We start from the raw sequence: 22,000 nt of genomic DNA, 5'->3' as shown, positions 1-22,000 counted from the left end.
ATGAGCCAGATGGATAACATGTGCTGTCATTACTCAGTATTTTGTCCTTCTAATTTCTTCCTGATGTCTAGCTAAATACTCGACTGTAGTGTTTTAAAAAGTCTCAATCCTTTTCACCATGCATATTTAATACTTCTATAAGATGCACATATCTATTTTTAATAGCTGCCTTTTGCAATGAAAACCATGTAAATGCACATAAATGTCCCTCTTTTAGATATTTGTGAGATTAAACAAACCCTTCGGCTGCTTCTGCCGCCATCCCTCTCCACATTTGAACGTGGACTGTTTTTGGAACAGAGCTCAAGGGGTGTGGTTTGAGCTATCTCCCAACTCACAGCCGGCAAGTACCCATGACAACTATTTGAGCCTGCTGGCAACTCACTGTCTTCACATGTTGGGGTTGCCATAGCAACTCCCCGCGGGACTCCCCCTAGATCGACATGAGGGGCGTACAGTTGACTAACCCGTTCTTCGTCAGAGAGCTGGAGGGAAAAGCACTGCTGTGGATCTGAGAAAGCAAAACCTCAAGAGGACCAGGCTTACAGGCCTAACACTGACTCACCAAAACAAGCCGAGGGAACAAGCAAACAATGGCACTCCAATGTTAGAGGCACTCGCTGATGATTGTTCTGCATGCCATATGAAAAATTATTTCAATTATGTCATTTTAAAATGCTTGTAATTATGTGTTCCTAAATGGAAAGGAAAATCAGTTAACTGAAAAAATAATTATAAAAAAATTACATAATCAAAAAAATGTGTCTAAATAACCATGTGCATCAAATACATTTAGGTTTAATTAATTTGATTACATTGAGAACCATCATAATCAAGCGGTCATAAAATATATCCAAATTATATACTGACAGACTGACTGTACTTATACTGTATCTGCAAATAACACTGAGATCTGGATTAAAACAGTTCAAGAATAGAACGCACTGGTGTTTGGACTGAGCTTTATAAAGTAACTTTACACCTTAGATGCCTAATGATGTCTTGCATGAATTGCACTTAGATGAAGGCTGTGGTTATTAGTGCCTTTGTTGTGTTGAGTGCTGTAAAAAATGCCAACAATTTCTCTATAGCCTTGGATTGTGAAGCCTTTTTAGACATAGACATACTTGTCTTTCTTCACTTCTAAACTTTCTTTCTTCTTTCTTGTTTACAATATACAAAAATTGAGAGACAATCAAAAAAGAAAGTCATTCTAACAAGAAAATACCAACCAATTACAACAAACCAATATCAAAAGATTGGGTCTGTTTTTTTAGGAAAATACACAAATCCATTTGAAATAAAAGGTTCTTTTAAGTATTTATTTTGAAAAAAGCATAAGAATTTCTTACAGAAAACATATGCTCTTTTAGGTGCCAATGTATGTGTTGAAAAGTTTTATTAATCCATAAAATGCATTTTCTGTTCATCGTAATATAAAAAGTGACAAGGCCTTTTGTTGGCAATATGAAAGTCAATTGGATAAAACATTCTATTCTAATGCAAATGTCTAATTTCAGTTTCCTTGCAAATCGTGCATTACTACAACAACTATTACTAGAGTACAATTGCTAATCAAATCAGACTACTATGATTGGTACAGCACTTGCAGTGGTTGCCTTTGGATAAGAAATCCACTGTTTTAAACATTTTTCATGATAAACAAAAACGAAACATGGAATTTTTTTTTTTTTTTTTTAAATGCTCATTTATGGAATTCACTAAAGCACCCTCCTCTACACAGGTGCACGTTGCAGATCTTACACCCGAAAACACTTTCGTGTCTCAGGCCTTTGTTAGTGCAGTTCCTACAGCGCCGTGAGCGTTCTGACATGCGCTCGAGGCGGTGCCCGTACTCCAAGGGCGAGTCCGCATGGCGTTTACGGGCTGCCCGCTCCATGCCCCTTGCCCCCTGGTAGTCACCAATCAGCTGCTGCGCCAGGCGAATACGGAAATGGCGCTGTGTAAACTGTTTGCCATTAAAGCCTGCTGGCGGTGACCCTCCTCGGCTTTCTCGCAAAACCACATAGGCGTTGACGATACAGAGGTTTACGTAGAACCACAAAAAGTAGCGCCACCATTTTTTGCATGGCCTTCCGACCTGGTAGCACTCCCTAAGCTGGTCGCACAAATTAACACCCCTCATGTTCTCTTGGTATAAAAGCAGAGGAAGTGGACGAGGTATTCCAAGCCCCACCAGACCACAGTCTCCATCGCTCGCGTCTCCGTCGTGTTTACCTGGCCCGATGCCCACAATGCCAGGTGCAGAGTTAGTAGACACGCAGCTAACGATTTTAGCATCCCTTGTGATGGTGGCCACCAAGTTGCCGTGCTGACACTGATAGAACTCACCTGGCGCTAACTTCCCAACATTGCGAGGCTTGAGGGCTTCGGGATAGCCTCGCCGACAAGGGTTGGTGGGCCCACAGGCGTAGAGCCCTTGGCGCAGCAGATGCTGCAGCAGGGGCACCGACGTGAAGAAACTGTCCATGAAAATGTGGTGGTGTCTACCCTCAAGCCCCCTTGCCAGTGAAGTCACCACCTTGTGGCTCAACGCAGCAGCTGCCAGATCGTTGCTCAGCTTACCAACATAAATACGAGTGCGGTGGCAGTAGCCCGAGCGAGAGTCGCAGAGCATCCACACTTTCAATCCCTTCCGCAACGGCTTAGACGGCATGTACTGCGTCGGCGAAAAGCGGCCCTTCGGGGCGATAGCACACTCATCAATAGTCAAACAACGGTTAGGCAGGTAGGCATCCCACATTGTATTTCCGACCATATCCAGCAGGGGGCGTATTTTGTAAAGTCCATCATAGCCCAGCTCCCCTTTGGAAGGCTCTGACTCCCGGTCGCACAAGTGCAGGTTTTGGTTGAGTTTTTCGAAGCGCCGGGCAGTCATTGTTTTTTTAAAGCCAGCATTCCCAATGAAAATGTCACTGGCCCAGTACATGCCATAGTCTGGCAGCTGATTGATGCCCATGAGGATGTTAAGGCCAACATATGCCCTCATTTCTCTAATGTCAGTGGGGTGCCAGTGAGCGTCTGATTTACCGCTTCTCCTTTGCCGGTAGAGGGCGTAGTTGTTTGTTTGTTCTACCATGTGTTCAAACAATGAATCTGGGAAGAGCAACCGGAAATAGTCTAAAGTGTCAGCATCATCCCCTAGCGAGTGCTGAGGGCCACTGTCAGTGGTGAAAGGCTCAATTGATATTACCTGGTCAGGCTCTCCCCAGAAATCCGGAGAAGTGCACTCGTCGTCCAAAACATCATATGTGCTGAATAAAGCTGGGTGTTCCTCCTCCTCTAGATCGGAAAAATCGATGTCCGAATCGGTCGAAGAGGTTTCAGAGCAGTTATTGGAAGTCGCATAATAGGAGTCTTCCTCGTAGTCTTCGTGCTTGATCCCATTTCCAGTGACTAAAATGATATTGCAGCCGCCTCCCAAGATGTAGCTGGCGGAGTCCGCAGTCTCTTCTCCCTCCGCCGCCGCAGCCGCCACCGCCGCGCTCTCCAGCTCAGGCTCCCCCTTGTTCTCCTGCAGTTCCTCGTCTTCCTTGTCCGACTCGGACTTTCTGAAAGGAATTTCGAACCACTTCACATCGACGGGGATATTTAACGGGCAGTCCTCGCCGTCGGAGAGCGCGTTCGTTTCTGTGTCAGTGCTAGTTTCCAAAATAGTAAAAAGCTCTCCTCTTTTTCTTGCCGCCATGTCGGGGTATTGAACTGCCCCTGCATGAGTCCTTTATTTATTTTAGCGGGGTAAATATTCGTCAAAACTAACCGCAAATTCAAAAGCAGCCGAAATGGTCTCGCGTGTGCGCCCGGGCAACTCATGGGTGTCTAAATCGGGCTGTTTTGTAGGATAGTTTCTCATGGTTTCCGCTCTTGCTTTGGTACGCTTTGTAGCGCAGTGTGGCCGCAGACGTCAGAAGCTGCTCGCATGTCCTGCTTTGTAAGGGCGTTTTGCGACTGCAGCTGGTGGGGTTGCTGCTAGTTCGCTGGGCTGCCAGATGGCCGCTTGCTGTTGTAATGCCCGTTGGCACTTGCCACTGCAACGATCACTGCCTAAGAGCACCGTAGAGACGGCAGATAAAAAGTTCAGGACAATAAATGCATCTCCAAAAAGTGGCAAAAGTACCATGGTACCTCTGTGTTATTTTCTTGGACGGGTGCCATAGTGTCATGTCTTTTTCGAGCCATCAGCTTTTTGGACATTGCACTACCATGGTATTATGTTCTGTAATATGGTGCCATGTTAATACCATGGTATTCCTAAAATTGGTTGATTACATTTCAAAGTACTATGGTATTTCCATCTGACATCACTGAACCAGTGCCACAGCATGCTCTTTTGTAAGCGTATTAAAAAAACAATAAACCATTCAAAAAGTCGTTTATGATATTTAATAGTAATGCCATATCTGTTATGTTTTTTGATTGCCAATTCACGATTTAAAGGGACAGTGTAAACTGGTTAGTGACAAGAGTTCTGAAGTTGCACCTGCTCTATCTCAATAAACCTGTGTCATGGTGTTGCTTAAGAGATAAAACATAATGATGCCCCTCTGCTGATCCTGTTACATTTTATTTCAGCAAATGTTTTATGAATGGTGCATCACATGATACCACCTTGAACTGCAATGGCAGTGTCTAAGTTTTATTCTTTTAAACTTGCAAAGGCAGGTTTGGTGTTATTACTGGTAAAAAGTTATATTTTTAACCCTTTGATTGTATTTGTTTTGACCATGGTTTTGTGTTACTTAAGCTAGACATTCTATTGATTAAATGTGGGATCTTTCTTTGCCGAAACGCTATGCAACCGTGCTTGGTTGCATCCATCTACAACTAATATAGATGCATTTACAATAAACTGAGTGTTCTTACAAATAGAAATAAAATAAACCCATTAAATTTACTTTTGATATATTGGTTATCATGGATTTGTTAGAAAGAAGACAACAATACATGTCTGTAAGTGTAAGATGGCTTTATCTGGTCTGTTTTTGAGGGTAGCATATCCTTAACGTTGCTTGTGATTTCCCACAATCCAGTGCATGTGGTTCAGTGGCTGGTGAAAGAAGGCAAATTAATTTATAAATATCTTCTTTTTTTATATGCATGACTGAATTTCCTTTGTGGAAAAAAAGTGTATTCATTACATATTTGCATAGACATGACTAAAGATAACTTTCTCTCTCATTAGATATGATATAATGATGCCTGGAAGTCTGTCTGAAACCAATATCCTTTTGGAGGAAGTACCTTCATACTCAAACCACGTCCTGCGAAGTCATTGACTAACTGGGCAAAGCAGCTGGCTTAGTTGACACAGCCTGTAATGCCAATTAATTGAGATCAACCTAGGTGTTGAGGTCAATCATATCTTTCATTAAAGCTCAGAATGTAAAAAATGCCCAGGAATCTGATATTTCACTTGCTAGATTTAAAAAAAATAAAATAAATAATAATAAAAAAAAATCTAAAGGGTTAACGAAAAATCTAAGAGTAACGGCTAAAGGGTTAAGAACAATGAACTCAGCATGACATGAAGTTCTTCAGAAATAACATCTCTAAATGACTGGAATAAACTAGCAGAGTAACAACAGTCCAAAATGATAGATTCATACTAATATGAGCTAGCGTTTCATTTCAGTATGCTTGATGAACACTAAACCCTAATATCCTAATTATACTGAACTGTATCCTCCACTTCAGGCTTAATATGTAATTTTCTTTATGTACATGGAATTGCTCTTTTGAAAGTAAAGTGACAGAAACACAACTGGAACCAAACTTGAACAGAAATAGATGTACACTGTAAAAAAACAACAACAAAAACCAAAAAAAAAAAAAACTCCTCTCCAGCATTTCCAAGCCTGTGGAGTACTGGGCTACTGCCCCCACAGAGACTATTGGCAGGGTGGAGAGACGGTGACCAATAGAGGCAGAGAACTCGTGAAATGGGTGTGGAGAGAGGAAAGGGAGGGTGTTAAAGCTGGTTAAATCAGAGTTAAATTGTATATGGATCTGTAACCTCTGATTCATTTAATTAATTTTTATTATTGTTGTCAGGCATTAATCCTTTTCCATATTACCATGTCCATAAGCATTTTCCAAGGGCAAATGAAGGTTTAGATATTTCATTATAATTCTCTTCTCTTGGTAACCCTTCATCACTCAGACTGTGCCAATGCAAGTGCCATCCTGGCAGTGACCTTCACATGGCACCTTTACAATAGCAGCAGATGCATCCTGGTCCCTGTGAGCCATGGAAGCCTCATACTCCGCCTGGGCGTGAAACATGCTGAGACCACTTTCTCTGCACTAGACAAATGCCCCCTCTTGTGCAGACACAAAAATGCCAGCCTGCAATGGATAGCGCACTCCGTGTCAATCCGGCTTAGCCTGCTTGTCCCTGAGTAGTAGCTATGTCTTCCCTGAAGAGAAATGTGATGCCCGCAGTTTAGCCATATGGAATCGATATAAGGACAAATGTAAATAAAGCAAGATGAATATTTCTTCTAATCCACTTATTAGTGTTATATAGTGATATAAATGACCCACTGGGTTTTTATGCTCAGTTTTTTTAGGTTTGCTCTCATTCTCTAGAGAAGCATGGCTGCTGGCTCTAAAAATAAGAATAAACACCCGAGAGATTCAGACTCAGCCAGAGGATCCCTTGCACTTAATTACATCAGTGTTCCTTCATTATCTATTTCTTGTTCCAGCTTAGGTCTACACTCAACCGAATACTTCTGCAAACAAGACCAGAGATGTCCTAATCCATTCTTCCCACCAGAGCTACTAACTGTCAGCTGCACATTTTTAATTTACCTTTGAAAAGAATGATTGCGATTCTCTGAGGTCGTGTTTATTATTTGAAACAACAGTGCTTACAAATGACTTTACAAGAGTTTCTTGGACTAGATCGATTCATAAAACGTATTTTCGCAGTCTTACAATATGTAGAGTTACCGACGATGACCACTAGATAGCGCTACAGCGCAACCTATTCATACGATAGCGATGACGTCTTACTCTGGTTATTACAGAAGATTATTATACTTTCCACTTTTGCTTTTTACACTGACCAAAGAAATTGAACTGAACCGATTAAATCAAGTTTTTCTTTGCTCCATAAAATATTTCCAGGAAAATTTGGTATTTCTAATTTTGATATTTCTGTCTGAATTTCAGTCTGAATTCTCCTAGAGAACTGCTCTCAGATACCCACACACACTCTGAGAGGTCAAGGCCATCGGGTTCAATTTAGCCTACTCTTTTGTTTTTATGCCACATGTTTGCCATTAGAGGTAAGAATGACACAAATTTCATTTGCAAGTCTGGACCAAGTTTTTTTTTTATATATATATATACACAACAGATCTCACAGTAACTTGACTGAATATAAACAGTCTTACTTGACTATACTTTATACTGTGAGAATGAGATTTCAGATGCTACTGCTCTTGCCCTAAAACCATAGCATTAATAGCCAGTTTATGCATATTAATGCATCTGAGCAGGAGGCCTAAATTGTCGATTTACATTTGAATTGAACAATATCACATAATGCTTTACATGTGTTTCAGACAGATGCTCTGACATAGACCGTATCACCATGTGATCTTAATGATGCTGGATCTAGATATTATCTGGAATAAGCATCTAATCTGTCCTTAAAGAGTATTATTATTATTTTTTTTAAACTTCAAATACAGCAGTTGTTAATTTGGTTTAAGCGGTGAACAGAATTAGACATTATTTTATTTCTTCATACATTGCAATACAACAGTGCTGGTTTAAATGTTACTAGGTGAACAGAAAGAATAGAAAGTGTTTGGAATAACTAACAGTGAAATACAGCAATTGTGTCGGTGTCTGTGAACATATGAGCTCTTTCAAAATTGTATGTTTGAATGAGTGGTCTTCCTCTCTATTGAGAGATAGGCTACAGAATAGCTTCAGAGGGTTTGAGAGTGCCATCATATGGAGATTGGGGGAACTTCAGGTTAATGGGAATTTTTATGGGTTGGTTCACTGATATTTGTCAAGAGTTGTTAAATATTATAATATTATAGTAGCCTATATTAGAATGATTTCTGAAGGTTCATGTGACACTTCATTGCTTTGACATTAAAAAGTGCAAGACTCGCTTTCATATCTGTCTGTTGGTTTTGCAGACATTAGCAGTAATTCATAATGTGAAACAGATGTCACAGTATGCAGTTCAGAGAGGTGTAACTACTTAGAAATTAGGCAGTTTTAAGGTAGGAAAATTGATGATTTGCACTCATGTTAAATGACAGCTGGAACTGGAGTTTTGCTGGGAATGCTGGGGAATTATATCATATGGTAGTTTGAGTTGAATAAAACAAAAACAGAAACAACAGATAGTCATTAAACAATCCGTTACAACAATCTCTAATACTCTTTTATCCCTGTTCACACCACTTCGGATTCACTATGGATCATTGTTGAAAACCCAACAGATGTGTGTGAGTAAGTAAACCTCAGTCTTATCTAGTCAGTATCAGATGTAGCCTTTTGAGAGAATCCAGGTTTCTCATTTCATCATGACTAATTCAAACTATCTTTTATCTCAGACTACAGACAGTGAGTAAGAAGTGACTGACCAAGCTTTATGGGAAAGCAGGTCTTGATCGTTTGTTTCTGCACAAGCATTTCCTTACTAGAGGATCAAGGAAATGCAAAGTGTTATAAATGTTTTGCGTTTCTTAGAGTATTGGATACCAGACGTCTGCAGAACAGAAGTCTTTCATCCTCAATTTAATGGCTGCGCTGGAACAGGGCAGCAGTAAACAATCAATCCTGTGCCTGTCACATGCATGTCAACCATTTTTCATTTTAAAGGGCTTGAGAAATTTTGTCATGCCAATGTCCGAGAAAGGCATTATGCCACTGTGTTTTGAAACAGCTACACCACATATTGCGTATGAAGTACATTTTAATTAAATATTCCTGCTTGTTTATGACCATCCTGAAATTAAATTTAAAGCCATGTTGCTTTTTAATTTATGCTGTCTGTTATGATTAATGAAATGTCACTGACATTTCTATGACACAATAGGCACATTGTTGCAATGACTAAATACTCTGATGGGGCTTAAGGAGAAATGGTCAAAAATACTTATGTTTGGCCAATTTTAAAGTACAACGAAAGTCAAGTATTGATAAAACTGCTAGGAAAATGGTATTTGGCCAGATGGGTTTAACCAAATGGATGCATTTGCTCACGTAATACACTGCATGTTTGGATAGATTAGCATTCTATATGGCAGGCTTGCAGCTATTACCTTATTATGTGTCAATCGGGGATTAATAGGCTAATATTATAGACTACTGTAAAATTTTTAGTCTAAACAACAAATGTTTAGTCTTCATTTTTCTAGATAATTTATTATTATTTTTTTTATGGTGTAAGCATTAATGTGTATGTTTAAGTGCAATCCAAACAATTACTTGCAAAAACAGGGAGTTTTTTTTTTTTTTTTTTACAGAAATAAATTTGACGGCATGATATTGTTTTGGAGCATTAATTTCTCTTCCAGTCAGCTGATCATTAATGTTTGGTGAATTGTGATTCTATATTTCTGCATAAATATGACCCAAAAGATCATCAGATTTTCACACAAGTCCTGAAAGTTGACAAAGAGAACCCAATCAAACAAATGAGATAAAAGTAACAGTGATCAATCAAAGTCTGATATTGTTTGTGGAAGTGAGTCATAGCATGAACAAAGGAGATCTCGGAGGACCTCAGAAAAAGAGTTGTTGCTGCTCATCAGGCTGGTTACAAAACCATGTCTAAAGAGTTTAGACTCCACAAATCCAGTCAGACAGCTTGTGTATAAATGGAAGAAATTCAACACCATTGTTATCCTCCCCAAGAGTGGTTGACCAATAAAGGTCACTCCAAAAGCAAAGCATGCAATAGTCCACAAGGTCGCAAAGGAACCCATGGTAACGTCTAAGCAACTAAAGGCTTCTCTCTCACGTTGGTTAATGTTAATGTTCATGAGTCCACTGTCAGAAGAACACTGAACTTCTGTGGTGTGCATGGCTGAGTTGCAAGGCGAAAGCCACTGCTCTCCAAAAAGAACATTGCTGCCCATCTACAGTTCGCTAAAGTTCATATGGACAAGCCAGATGGCTATTGGAGAAATGTTTTGAAATGTACCAATATACAACTTTTTGGTTTAAATGAGAGGTGCCATGTTTGGAGAAAGGAAAACACTGCATTCCAGCATAAGATCCTCATACCATCTGTGAAACATGGTGGTGCTAGTATCATGGTTTGGGCCTGTTTTGCTGTATCTGGGCCAGGATGTCTTGCCATCATTGATGGAATAATAAATTCTGAATTATACCAGCAAATTCTAAAGTCGTGGCCTAATGGTTAGAGAGTTGGACTCGTAATCCAAAGGTTGCGGGTTCAAGTCTCGGGCTGGCAGGGATTGTAGGTGGGGGGAGTGAATGTCCAGCGCTCTCTCCACCCTCAATACCACGACTGAGGTGCCCTTGAGCAAGGCACCTAACCCCCAACTGCTCCTCGGGCGCTCCGGGTGTGTGTTCACGGTGTGTGTGTGTTCACTGCTGTGTGTGTGCACGTTGGATGGGTTAAATGCAGAGCACGAATTCCGAGTATGGGTCACCATACTTGGCAGTATGTCACTTCACTTCACTAAAGGAAAATGTCAGGAGAGCTAAATCTCAAGAGAAAATGGGTCATGAAGCAAGACAACAGCCCCAAACACACAAGTCGTTCTACCAGAAAATGGTAAATAAAGTTAATGTTTTGGAATGGCCAAGTCAAAGTCCGGACCATAATTCAACTGAATGTTGTGTAAGTACCTGAAGCAACCAGTTCAAAGGAGGAAACCCACCAACATCACAGAGCAGAAGTGGTTCTGTACTGAGCAATTGGCTAAAATTCCTACGAGTGGTTGTGCAGGACTAATCAGCAGTTACAAGAAGCTTTTAGCTGCAGTTATTGCTGCAAAAGAGAGTCACATCAAATACTGAAAGCAAAGCACATACCTTTGCCACTCACAGATGTGTTACACAATCATTTTTTTCTCAATAACTAAATAAATGACAAAGTATATATTTTTGTCTCATTTGTTTGATTGGATTCTCTTTGTCTACCTTCAGGACTTATGTGAAAATCTGATGATGTTTTGCATCATATTTATGGAAAAATACAGAAAATTCTAAAGGGTTCACAAATTTTCAAGCACCACTGTATGTGTGTGTGTGCACAGTGCCCTCCAATATTGGCACCCTTGGTAAATATGAGCAAAGGCGGCTGTGAAAATGAATCTGCATTGTTTATTCATTTGATCTTTCATTCAAAAAATTCACAAAATTCTAACCTATCATTGAAGTAAAAAAACAGAAAGTGGTGGTAAAATCTCATTGTGAAATAAATGCTTTCTCTAGTTTACGTTGGCCACAATTATTGGCATCCCTTGAAATTCTTATGAGTAAAATATCTCTGAAGTACATTCTCATTCATATTTACATTTTTAGTACACCAGGGGCATGAAATTGTCCAGCCATGACTTCAATCCTGTTCCACAGGATTATAAATATGAGGAACATAAAGGCCAAATTCCCTTAATCATCTATCATAAGGAGCAAAACCAAATAATATAGTTCTGATGTGCAGAACAAGATTGTTGAGCTTCACAAAATAGAAAGTGACTGTAAGAAAAGAGCTTAAGCATTGAAAATCCCCATTTCCACCATCAGGGCAATAATTAAGAAGTTTCAATCAAGTAAAGATGTTCCAAATCTGCCTGGAAGAGGATGTGTGTCTATATTATCCTGATGCACAGTGAGGAGGAGAGTTTGAGTGGCCAAAGACTCTCCAAGGATCACAGCTAGAGAATTGCAGAGATTAGTTGAATCTTGGGGTCAAAAAGCCTAAAAAAAATTATCAAACAGCCCCTACATCACCACATGTTGTTCGGGAGGGTTTCAAGAAAAATTATTCTCGCTCGTCCAAAAACAAACTCCACTATATTCAGTTGTCAGACACGAATGGAATAAGTGGCACTGGCTTCTATGGTCAGATGAAACTAAAAAAGGGCCTTTTGGCAGCAAACCCACCAGATGGGTTTAGTACAAACAGGGATTAAAAGTACCCCATGCCCACAGTTAAATATACTGCTGGATCTTTAATGTTGTGGGCCTGCTTTTCTGCTGGAGGTCTTGTTCAGATCCATGGCATCATGGATTCTATCAAATACCAACAGATGAAAAATCTAAACCTGACTGCCTCTGTAAGAAATCTTATGATGGGCCGTGGTTGGATCTTCCATCAAAAATTGGCACACTGCCACTACTCTCAAAAATGTATTAAAATCACAATGTTCCGACCCTAAGGTATTCGTCAGGCAAAACCTTAGGGTTGAAACGATGTGCTTTTAATACATTTTTGAGAGCAGTAGTGGCAGTGCGCCGATTTTTGTTTATTGACTGTGAAGTGTTTCATATGATCGGGCACCTGCCCAAAGTTTTTGGATGTGCGCACATTACACTCTCTTGGATCTTCCATCAATACAATAATCCAAAACAAACATCAAAATTAACACAAAAATGAGCCACTGAGCACAAAATGAAGCATTTGCCATGGCCGCTCCAGTCCTCTGACCTGAACCCATATAGAAATGAGTGGGGTGAACTGAAGAGAATAAAACATCAACATGGAGCTGTATGATCTGGGGAGATTTGGTATGAAGGAATGGTCCGTGAGCTCTTATTAGGTGTTTTCCAAACTCTTCAAGCATTATAGGAGAAAACTCCGAGCTGTTATCTTTGGAAAAGGAAATTGTTGGGTGCCAACAATTGTGGCCAACACGAACTAGAGAAAGTATTTATTTCACAAAGAGATTTTACCCCAAATTTCAATTGTTTTACTTCAATGTTAGGTTAGAATTTTGTGATTTGTTTGAATGAAAGATCAAAAGGATAAACAAAGCCACCTTTGCTCATATTTACCAAGGGTGCCAATATTAGTGGAGGGCACTGTGTGTGAACGTGTGTGAATTCATAAAACCGTAATAAATCAATGAATTTTAGCAAACTGAACCATTTGTGATGTCTACCAGAAATTCCCATTATACATTTATCATTGTCAGAAAAAATGTGCAAAAATTATACCTTTAGGTAGCTTGTCACTGAGGCAGTAGTAATATGTATTCTTTTGGTACCATAATGAACCCTTTGTGATAAAGAAGGTACAAAGATGTCCCTTTGAGGGTCATTTGTTTTTCCTGAGAGAGTACTAAGTGACAAGCAAAAGCACAGCAAAGCTCTGTTGGCTGAACTGAAATGAGAGTTAAAGTCTCTCAAAAGCAGAATTAACATTCTGACCACAAACTCTGTGGTGATCATTCATTTAATTTGAAATTACAGTGCTTGTTTGTCTTTGTCTCCGTTTTAGTTTAGATGCAATATGTTACCGATTTAGCAACGTTAGCAAAAAAGTTGTATGCTGAACTTTTCCCAATAATCAAAAGTTAAAATATTTCAATTTCAAAAGACTTGCTGTGTTTGTTAATCTGCACTCGAGTCAATCATTACACATGAATATGTTTCAGTGACAGCGTACACACATATGTCTCCAGAGTTGATACAAATATTTGGGGACTGAAAACCGCAAACAGCTTTGTTTGTTTGTGCTGTGCACAACTAACCACTAAAGAGACTGGGAGGGTGTGGGTTAGTAGGTACAATCATAAGTGCATTAACATAACCTTCAGTGTCGTAGTTATATTCCACAGCATATTGCATGTCCAAAATCTGACCTGTCTGTTGTGTTGTTTCAGCTCAGCAACACCTCTAACCTGCTTTTTAAACATTTTTACTTTTCTTGTTTTCTCTTTAGTCTTTTCCCACAGGACAGCATGTAAGAACTCTCCCTGTCTGTTGAGTAATTACCCCCCTCAGGTTTTGAAGGAAGCAGGAGGAAATGCAAACATGTGTCATTGGTTAGAGTATGAGTTTGTTGAAATAAGAATTTCACCCTGAAAATATAGGCTCGACTTATCCTAAAAGTCATTAGATTCACAGGAAAAATTTGAATTTTGTTAAATCACTACCAAAAGAGTCACACAAGAATTATCTTTGGAGTTTATGTACATTATTTGTTTCATTTTATTTATGAAGTGGAACTAGAATTAACACATTTACACACACACTGTCACACGTTCCACTAATCATTACATTATAACTTACATTGTCCAGAGTTTAGTAAATTATCACATTAAGTTTAATGTGACAATTGCACTATTCTTCAGAAATTTGGGGTCTGTAAGATTTATAAAAAATGTCTTGGTAACACTTTAAAATCAGGGAACGCTATTAAGTTACTTATTAGCATGTATATTATTAGCATATTATTAATGCTTATAAAGCACATACTGTATTAATGCCTTAACCACACAAACATAACTACTACAAAAACAATAATCATTTGAATATTCAACGTTGAAAATATTTGTGATGCTTAAGGTTTTTGTGGTTACCATCATAATGTTTTCCTCACTGAACAAAAGTATTCATTTTTATGTAAAAAAAACAAACCAAAAACATACATCTTACTAACCCCAAAACTTGGATCCGTAGTGTATTGTTTTACAAACAGTTTACACAGAAATTTGTTGTTCTTGCATTTCATAAATAAGACCCAATGTTAGAATTCATAAAAAAAACATAAAAACCCTATGTTCTTCCCTAAACAATTATGATTGAAACATCGTTTTATTGTTCAAAAAGCTAAATTATAATGAAGACTCATTTAGATGACTTGATGTTGCTTGATGCCAACCAAATTGCTCCTTTATGATGAGGGCCAAAGTTTACAAACATTTTACAACCCAAAGTTGTGAATTAGTGTTCAAAGACCATATTTATTGTGTTTGTAGTTTCTACCGCTGGCTCCCAGCAAAATAAACATGTCCTTTTTGTTTGTTGACTTTGAAACAAACTGCCATTCAGGTTTGGGGTCAGAGTCGAAACCCACAAAAAACAAAAAAAACAAACAAACATGATTCTACACCTATGCAGAATATTATCAGTGTTGCACTTTATGTGAAACTGCATTAAGCAATGTGTCATTTGGAGGGCACCAACTCCCAGTTGCTCAAAAAAAAAAAACGTCTCAGGTTACGTATGTAACCCTGGTTCCCTGAAGGGAACGAGACGCTGCGTCGACGACGCTACGGGAACGCCTCCAGCATGACCGCGCTCTGAACCAGAGTGTAATCTGTCCAATGGATGGGCGAGACGTCATAGGCGGGTGACGTCACCGACCGGGAAGCATAAAAGCACGTGCGGTGGAGCCGGCGTTTGCTTCTAGGAATGAAGCAACCGCTCGCAGGGATACAGGAAGTATGGCCTCGAGACGCAGCGTCTCGTTCCCTTCAGGGAACCAGGGTTACATTCATAACCGGAGATGTTCCCTTCCAGGAACTTGAGCTGCGTCGATGACGCTACGGGAACGAGATGCCTACGCCACCAGACTTCCAAGTACCTGCCCTGTGTGTATCACTAGGAGCACAGCGAGAGCGAAAGAACAGAGAGCCCGGAGTGGCCCTAAGATCAAGGTCATAGAACCGAACAAAGGTGAGGGGCGTGGACCAACCCGCAGCATTGCAGATATCCTGCATCGAAACCCCTGCCAGAAAGGCCTTGGAGGCCACCATACTCCTGGTGGAATGGGCTTTAACCCCCATAGGCGAGGGAAGACCCGAGGATTCATAAGCAGAGAAATAGTATCCACAATCCACCGACTAAGGGTCTGCTTAGAAGCAGGCAGACCCCGCTTGCACATACAATTAAGCTTCTGGTCAGGCTCCCCAAAGGGAGGAGGACTGAAGACCTGCAGCACGACAGGCCGTGGTATAGAAGGGGGACCTAGGAAATAACCCGCTCGAGGGTAGAGAAACGCTTTGGCCAGACAAGGGGCAAACATGAGATTAAAAGGGGCCACGAAGGGCCTGCAAATCCCCACTCTCTTAAGAGAAGATAATCGCCAAACGGAAGGAAGTCTCAAATTGAGAATGCGATCAAAAATCTCTTCAATAGGCTCGAATGGAGGTTACAGAGAGCTTCTAAAACCACAGCCAGGTCCCCGTAGGGACACGTTGTGCAGGAGGCCTCAGCCTCAGGGCACCGTGGAGGAAACATGTAACCAGGGGGAGTCGACCCACTGTAAGACCACCGAGAAGGGCATGGTAGGCCGATAAAGCCGCCACGTAAACCTTCAGGGTGGAGTGAGTTACCCCTGCGGAGAAACGGGCCTGCAGGACCTCCAGCACTGTACCAATCGGGCAGTTAACTGGGTCAAGGTGGCGGTCTCCACACCAAGAAGTGAAAATTATTTTCACTTCAGGGCATACAGTTTCCTCATAGAGGGAGCTCTGGAATGGAAGATGGTCTCAGCAACCTCGGTTGAGAGACCGGAAGTTATAGACTGTGCCTCCTCAGAGGCCACACCCACAGCTTCCACAACTCTGGGCGGGGGTGAAGCATAGTGACCCCCGCCTGTGAGAGGAGATCTCTCCTGATGGGAATCTCCCACGGAGAGCCGTCGAGGAGAGAAATCAGGTCCAAGAACCATACTCGGCCTGGCCAGAATGGTGCTACCGAAAGTAGGCTGACCTCGTCCTGGCGCACTCTCGCCCGAACTCCTGGGAGCAGAGCGATCGGGGAAAAACGTACAGACAAAGCCTCGGCCAGGTCTGTACCATAGCGTTCAGTCCAGAGGAGCTGGAGGAACTAGAGGGGCATAGCGCTGACTCTTGAGTCGCAAAGCCAAAAACTTTCCATATCTGCTTCACCACCACGGGTGAAGCATCCATTCCAGGGGCCTCGGCGCCTGCCTCGACAGGATGTCTGCTCCCTGAAATACCCAGGGATATAGTACGGCTCTCAGCGACCGAAGTTAGCCTGGGACCACACGAGGATCTGGTGTGCCAGCTGTATAAGGGGCACGGACGCAGACCTCCCTGGTGGTTGATGTAACAGACCACCGCTGTGCTGTCGGTGCGCACCAACACATGGTGATCTCTCAGGTCTGGGAGAAAGTGCTTGAGTGCACGAAACATGGCCAACATTTCCAAACAATTGATATGCCACGTTAGATGGCGACCGCTCCACAGACCGCGGGCAGGGTGGCCACTCATGACCGCTCCCCAACCGGTGAGGGATGCGTCCGTCGCTAGCATTACGCGGTGACAAGAAGCTCCCAGCACTGGGCCCTGAGACAAGAACCAAGCTTGGCTCCACATGTCTAAAGGCACGTAGGCATCGCCTCGTTACCTTGATCATGCGAAGCGGGTTTCCACTGTAGGGGTCTCATGTACAGCAGGCCAAAAGTTATCACGTTGGACGCAGCTGCCATGAGCCCCAGCAGTTTCTGAAACTGCTTGACAGTGAGTGACTGGCCCTCTTTCACTCTCTTGACTGAGGTGAGGATCGACTCGATCCGAGCAGGAGACATACGTGCCTGCATTGTGGTCGAATCCCACACCACGCCTAGATAAGTGGTTCTCTATACTAGAGAAAGCACACTTTCTTGGTGTTCAGTCTCAACCCCTTCATGTGCGCTAGAACGACATCTCGATGCCGAATCGCCAACTGCTCTGATCGAGCTAGAATCAACCAATCGTTGATGTAAAAGTGCGGGGTGAGTGTGCAAGGCCAATGGGAAGAACCCGATATTGGTAATCTTTGACCCCAAAAGCAAACCTCAGGGACTTCCCGTGAGAGGGAAGGATGGAGATGTGAAATATGCGTCCTTAGATGTATTGTGACAAACCAGTCCTCGGACTTGGCCTGAGACACGACTGATGAGTGCAAGCACCCTGAACTTCAGTCACATGACTGAACGGTTCAACTGATGCAGATCTACCATCCTTCTTTGGAACAACGAAGTACCGGCTGTAGAACCCGGACTCTCTTCCGTGAGGAGGGACCACCTCGATGGCCTCCTTCCTCAAGAGAGTGTCTACTTCCTGTTCTGTGATCAGAGCCTGCTGGGGGCCCACGCATGTGGGAATCACCCTGTTGAAAGGTGGTGGCGGAGCGCCGAACTGAATACAAAAGGCCTTTCTCTACAGTACGCAGGACCCAATGAGATCCATTTGGCAGTAGTTTCCACGCTGCCTAAATGGTCTACTAAGGGAACCAGTCTCTCGAGACTGGCCTCTGATGTACCCAGAGCTGCTGGCTCGGTGCCCCGAAGCGGAGGACCGGCAGGAGACGGCCGAACCAGGAGCTCTAGAGACCCCCACAGGGGTGGCAAGCTTCTCAGCTCCGCTACATTTCGTGGTGGAAGAAACTGAGAACGTCGCTCACTGGAGCCAGCTGCGCCCTGGAACTCTGGCAGGGTTAGCAGACTGGTCTCCCGAGGACACTGGGGGGAGACGGACACCGTATAATGAGGTGTAACCCGCTCTGCCCGAGAGGGCTCTGCCCTCGTAAGCCCTGGGGCACGCCCGTAGGGCTTTTTGGCCGAGGACCCCTTAGACTAAAGAACGGTCCACAGATCCGGCTTAGCCTTAGAGGTCCCCGACCCAGAGCGTTTGCCACCACGGCCCCACCTCGGTGGGGTGCGAGTAGCCACACTCTGTTCTGTGCCTCTCTGAAGAGGGGTTGGCACGCGGCGAGGGCTGCTCCCGCCCAGCAGCGCCCTGGGCTAGAGATAGGCGAGGGAGAAACCGCTGAAACGCCACCGACTGTATACAGGCCTCTTGGTACCTGTCGACGACAGAATTGACGGCGTCGCCGAACAGGCCAGGAGGCGCAAGCGGGGCGTCCATGAGGAAGACCCTATCTTCTCCATGTCAGATAGGGTCAACCACAGACAGCGTTTCTAGGGAGCTCAGAGATTAGTTTATATTTCAATCAATTTGAGCCCCTATCCCTCATCCAGCTCTCTAAGCAGGTACGTCAGCTTGGTGCGCCTGTAACACTGCCATGGTGTGCAGACACGCACCAGCCTGACCTGCAGCCGCGAGCCTTCAGAGACAACGCCACGCCAGGGAACAGATAGCTCGCGAGCGTCTGTTCCACTCGGGGCATCGCTTCTGGTATGAATGAGAAATGTACGCGTCGCCTCGGCAACGCGCGCTGCAACAGCGAGCTCTCACTCAAAGGGGGAAGAACCGCACACGCGGGCTTCCCCGAGCGAGAGCGCTAAATCTGGGGAATGCAGGAGGAGATAGGACGAACCCGTCTCCAACCCATTCGCCAGATCCATGTTGCGATCCCCGCAATCTCACTCGCCGCCGTGCCTCAGCAGTGGCGGGAATGCGAGACGTACAGCGGGGAGAAGCACAATCAGCCCCTTTTTTTCTTTTAAGAGCTGACTGTGTGCCTTTCTCATTCATAATATGCTTGTGCAAACACGGTTTCATTGACACGTCCACCTCCTCGGAGGAAGACAGGTCTTGGGAAGTGAAGAAGATAGGGGCTCGCCCGTCTTCATTCCACGCTAGTGAAAGCTCACTCCTCAAAGAGAGCCTTCAGAGAGCAAGCATAAGCAATGAAAAAAGCTCACAAAACGGGCAGTCAGCTCCCTCGAGAGCTGAATCTGCGTGCTCTGCTCTCAAGCAGACCACACACAGATTCAGCTCCCTCGAGAGCTGAATCTGCGTGCTCTGCTCTCAAGCAGACCACACACAGACTGTGTGTATCCCCAGCAGTGATATAACGTGTGCAGGGAGGAACACACAGCCCGTAATGCGATCTGCTATCACCCAAGTGCTTGCACATATTGCTGGAGCCTAATTCAAGTGATTGTGCCAGGACAAACAACACTAAATAAGACTCACAACACAAATTGACAGACACACAGACAAAGTAGCGGTTGCTGAATGACAAAAAGCAAACGCCGGCTCCACCGTACGTGCTTTTATGCTTCCCGGTCAGTGACGTCACCCGCCTATGATGTCTCGCCCATCCATTGGACAGATTACACTCTGGTTCAGAACGTCGTCGACGCAGCTCGAGTTCCTGGAAGGGAACAAAATCTTTCTATATGTATAAGCACACGTGACACGCCATTCCCACGTCTGTGCTTGCGCTCACCTCATGTTTGTGGCTGAATACAAATGTTCATCATAATTAATGGACAACTAGGCTATATCAGGAAAAAGACATAAGCGCAATTGGGCGCAGAGAAAAGAAAAAGCCCTAGATGAAACCTGTGCATCACTTTCAGGTAACTACGTTCGTAATCCTGTGAAACTTGTTTAACTGTTGATTTTAGTAACATGTTTTAATGTTGGTAATAATTTCACCACCAACAACACCACATCTGACTTAATATTCTAGTTTCCATGACTTGTATGTATTATATAAAATAACGAGGTGATTGGTTAATAATCATCATATGGTTTCATTGAATAACACTGTTAAAATACATAATGTAATACAAAATAAACAATTTACATTATTACAAATGCCTGCAAAGGGCACCGAAAGACTGGGGCACGTTCAGGCTCACACCGGTGCCCAACGTTTTGCTACGGTTTTCGGGTTGAACGACATGTTTCCTGGAAATGGTGTGCAACGGGGTTTGAGATACGTTTTCTCTTGTTTGGTGGGGTGTCAAAAATGTCAGCCCAATCAGCAGCAACGTGTATATAAACCACACAGTATTAAAGAGACAGCTCGTACAATGGGTTCAAGTGAAGTCATTTAATATATGTCCACTGCAGCTCGGTATATGCAACAATTGAAGATATTAGAAGACATGGCATATGAACATGATGATGATGAATTTGTAAGTAAATGTAATTAACATCAAAATAAATTCACAAGAGCGACTATATTGTTTGCACATGTTTATTTCCATTAAAGGCAAAATAACTGAAATAATAAGAGCACAAGTATAGATCTGGAACTTCAAGTCTGTCTAAATATGTAGTAATTGCAATGTCTTCTGGTCCATATCCTTTCGTTAGGAAGATGTGCTAGACACTGATTAATGTAACATAAAATACTATACATACTTACATATTTTACATATTGAGTGACACTTTCATAAACCTTTCTACGCTCCATTGTAAATAAACATATTACAATATCATAGCACAACAACAATGATCAGCAATAATGATAAGCCTAATACTCACAATAAAAATAATAAGGTCACATAGATCATAACACAGTCTCGAAGGTAAGAAGTGGATTATCCTTCACCTGAAATTTCTTTTCATCCTGAAATGAGAGGCAAATGTTGGATCACAATAATTTGGAAGCACAGTTTCCACAAATCCCTTCACTCGATTGGGATGTTCTCTTTTATTCTGGACGGCAAGGGCAGTGACTGTAACATTGAGCGTATTTTGCAGTATTAAACACGTATTTATACCGATTTCATCAGGCCCACGAAAATTCTTCAAAAAGAAAACAAAGAATGGCCTACTCAGCTGCCATAGTTGCAACACTTGCATCATCAGAACAAGGTGTTCAACGCACCACCGTTTACATTTAAGAAACATTTTGCACCGTTTTTCGGGGATGAACGCTGGTAACTGTGGTTGTTACACTTACAGGACGATCAAATCCTTGTTTAATATTGACCAAACATTTAATTCAAATAGGCGACCACTGAATTTAATTTTTTGCGATAGAAATGCTACAGCCTCTTTAATTTCTTCAATAAAAACATGTGGACATCTCAACCCTTACCAAAATTAACCATGCTATCGTAGTAAAACTGCTCAATTTTATTTAGTGTGATTTCTGAATGCTTGAGACTATAAATTCAATCAATCAGACAACGGTATTAATAAAATCATAGCCATAGTTAACGGTCTAGACTCTAGAACTACAATTTTAGTTAATAAATAATAGCTACATTACAATTTATTTATTTACTTTGATATTTTATTAAAGTTCTATTTTGACCCCTTGTAGTAGGTGTTTATTTATTTATTTATTTTTTGAGGGAGGGGGC

General features: G+C 42.3%; 1 protein-coding gene across 1 annotated transcript; it reads right to left on the bottom strand.

Annotated features, from left to right (window-relative positions):
* Positions 1 to 1,705: 1,705 nt before the first annotated feature.
* LOC306870739 (piggyBac transposable element-derived protein 4-like) lies at positions 1,706 to 3,709 on the bottom strand (the record flags this gene model as incomplete). Its single annotated transcript, XM_079418165.1, has 1 exon — positions 1,706 to 3,709. The coding sequence occupies one exon, from the start codon at positions 3,707 to 3,709 to the stop codon at positions 1,706 to 1,708; it is 2,004 nt and encodes a 667-aa protein (XP_079274291.1).
* Positions 3,710 to 22,000: the final 18,291 nt, after the last annotated feature.

This window comes from Barbus barbus (assembly GCF_936440315.1).
Source record: "Barbus barbus genome assembly, chromosome: 6".
Taxonomy (NCBI): Eukaryota; Metazoa; Chordata; class Actinopteri; order Cypriniformes; family Cyprinidae; genus Barbus; species Barbus barbus.
This window is presented reverse-complemented; position numbering and strand designations above follow the sequence as displayed.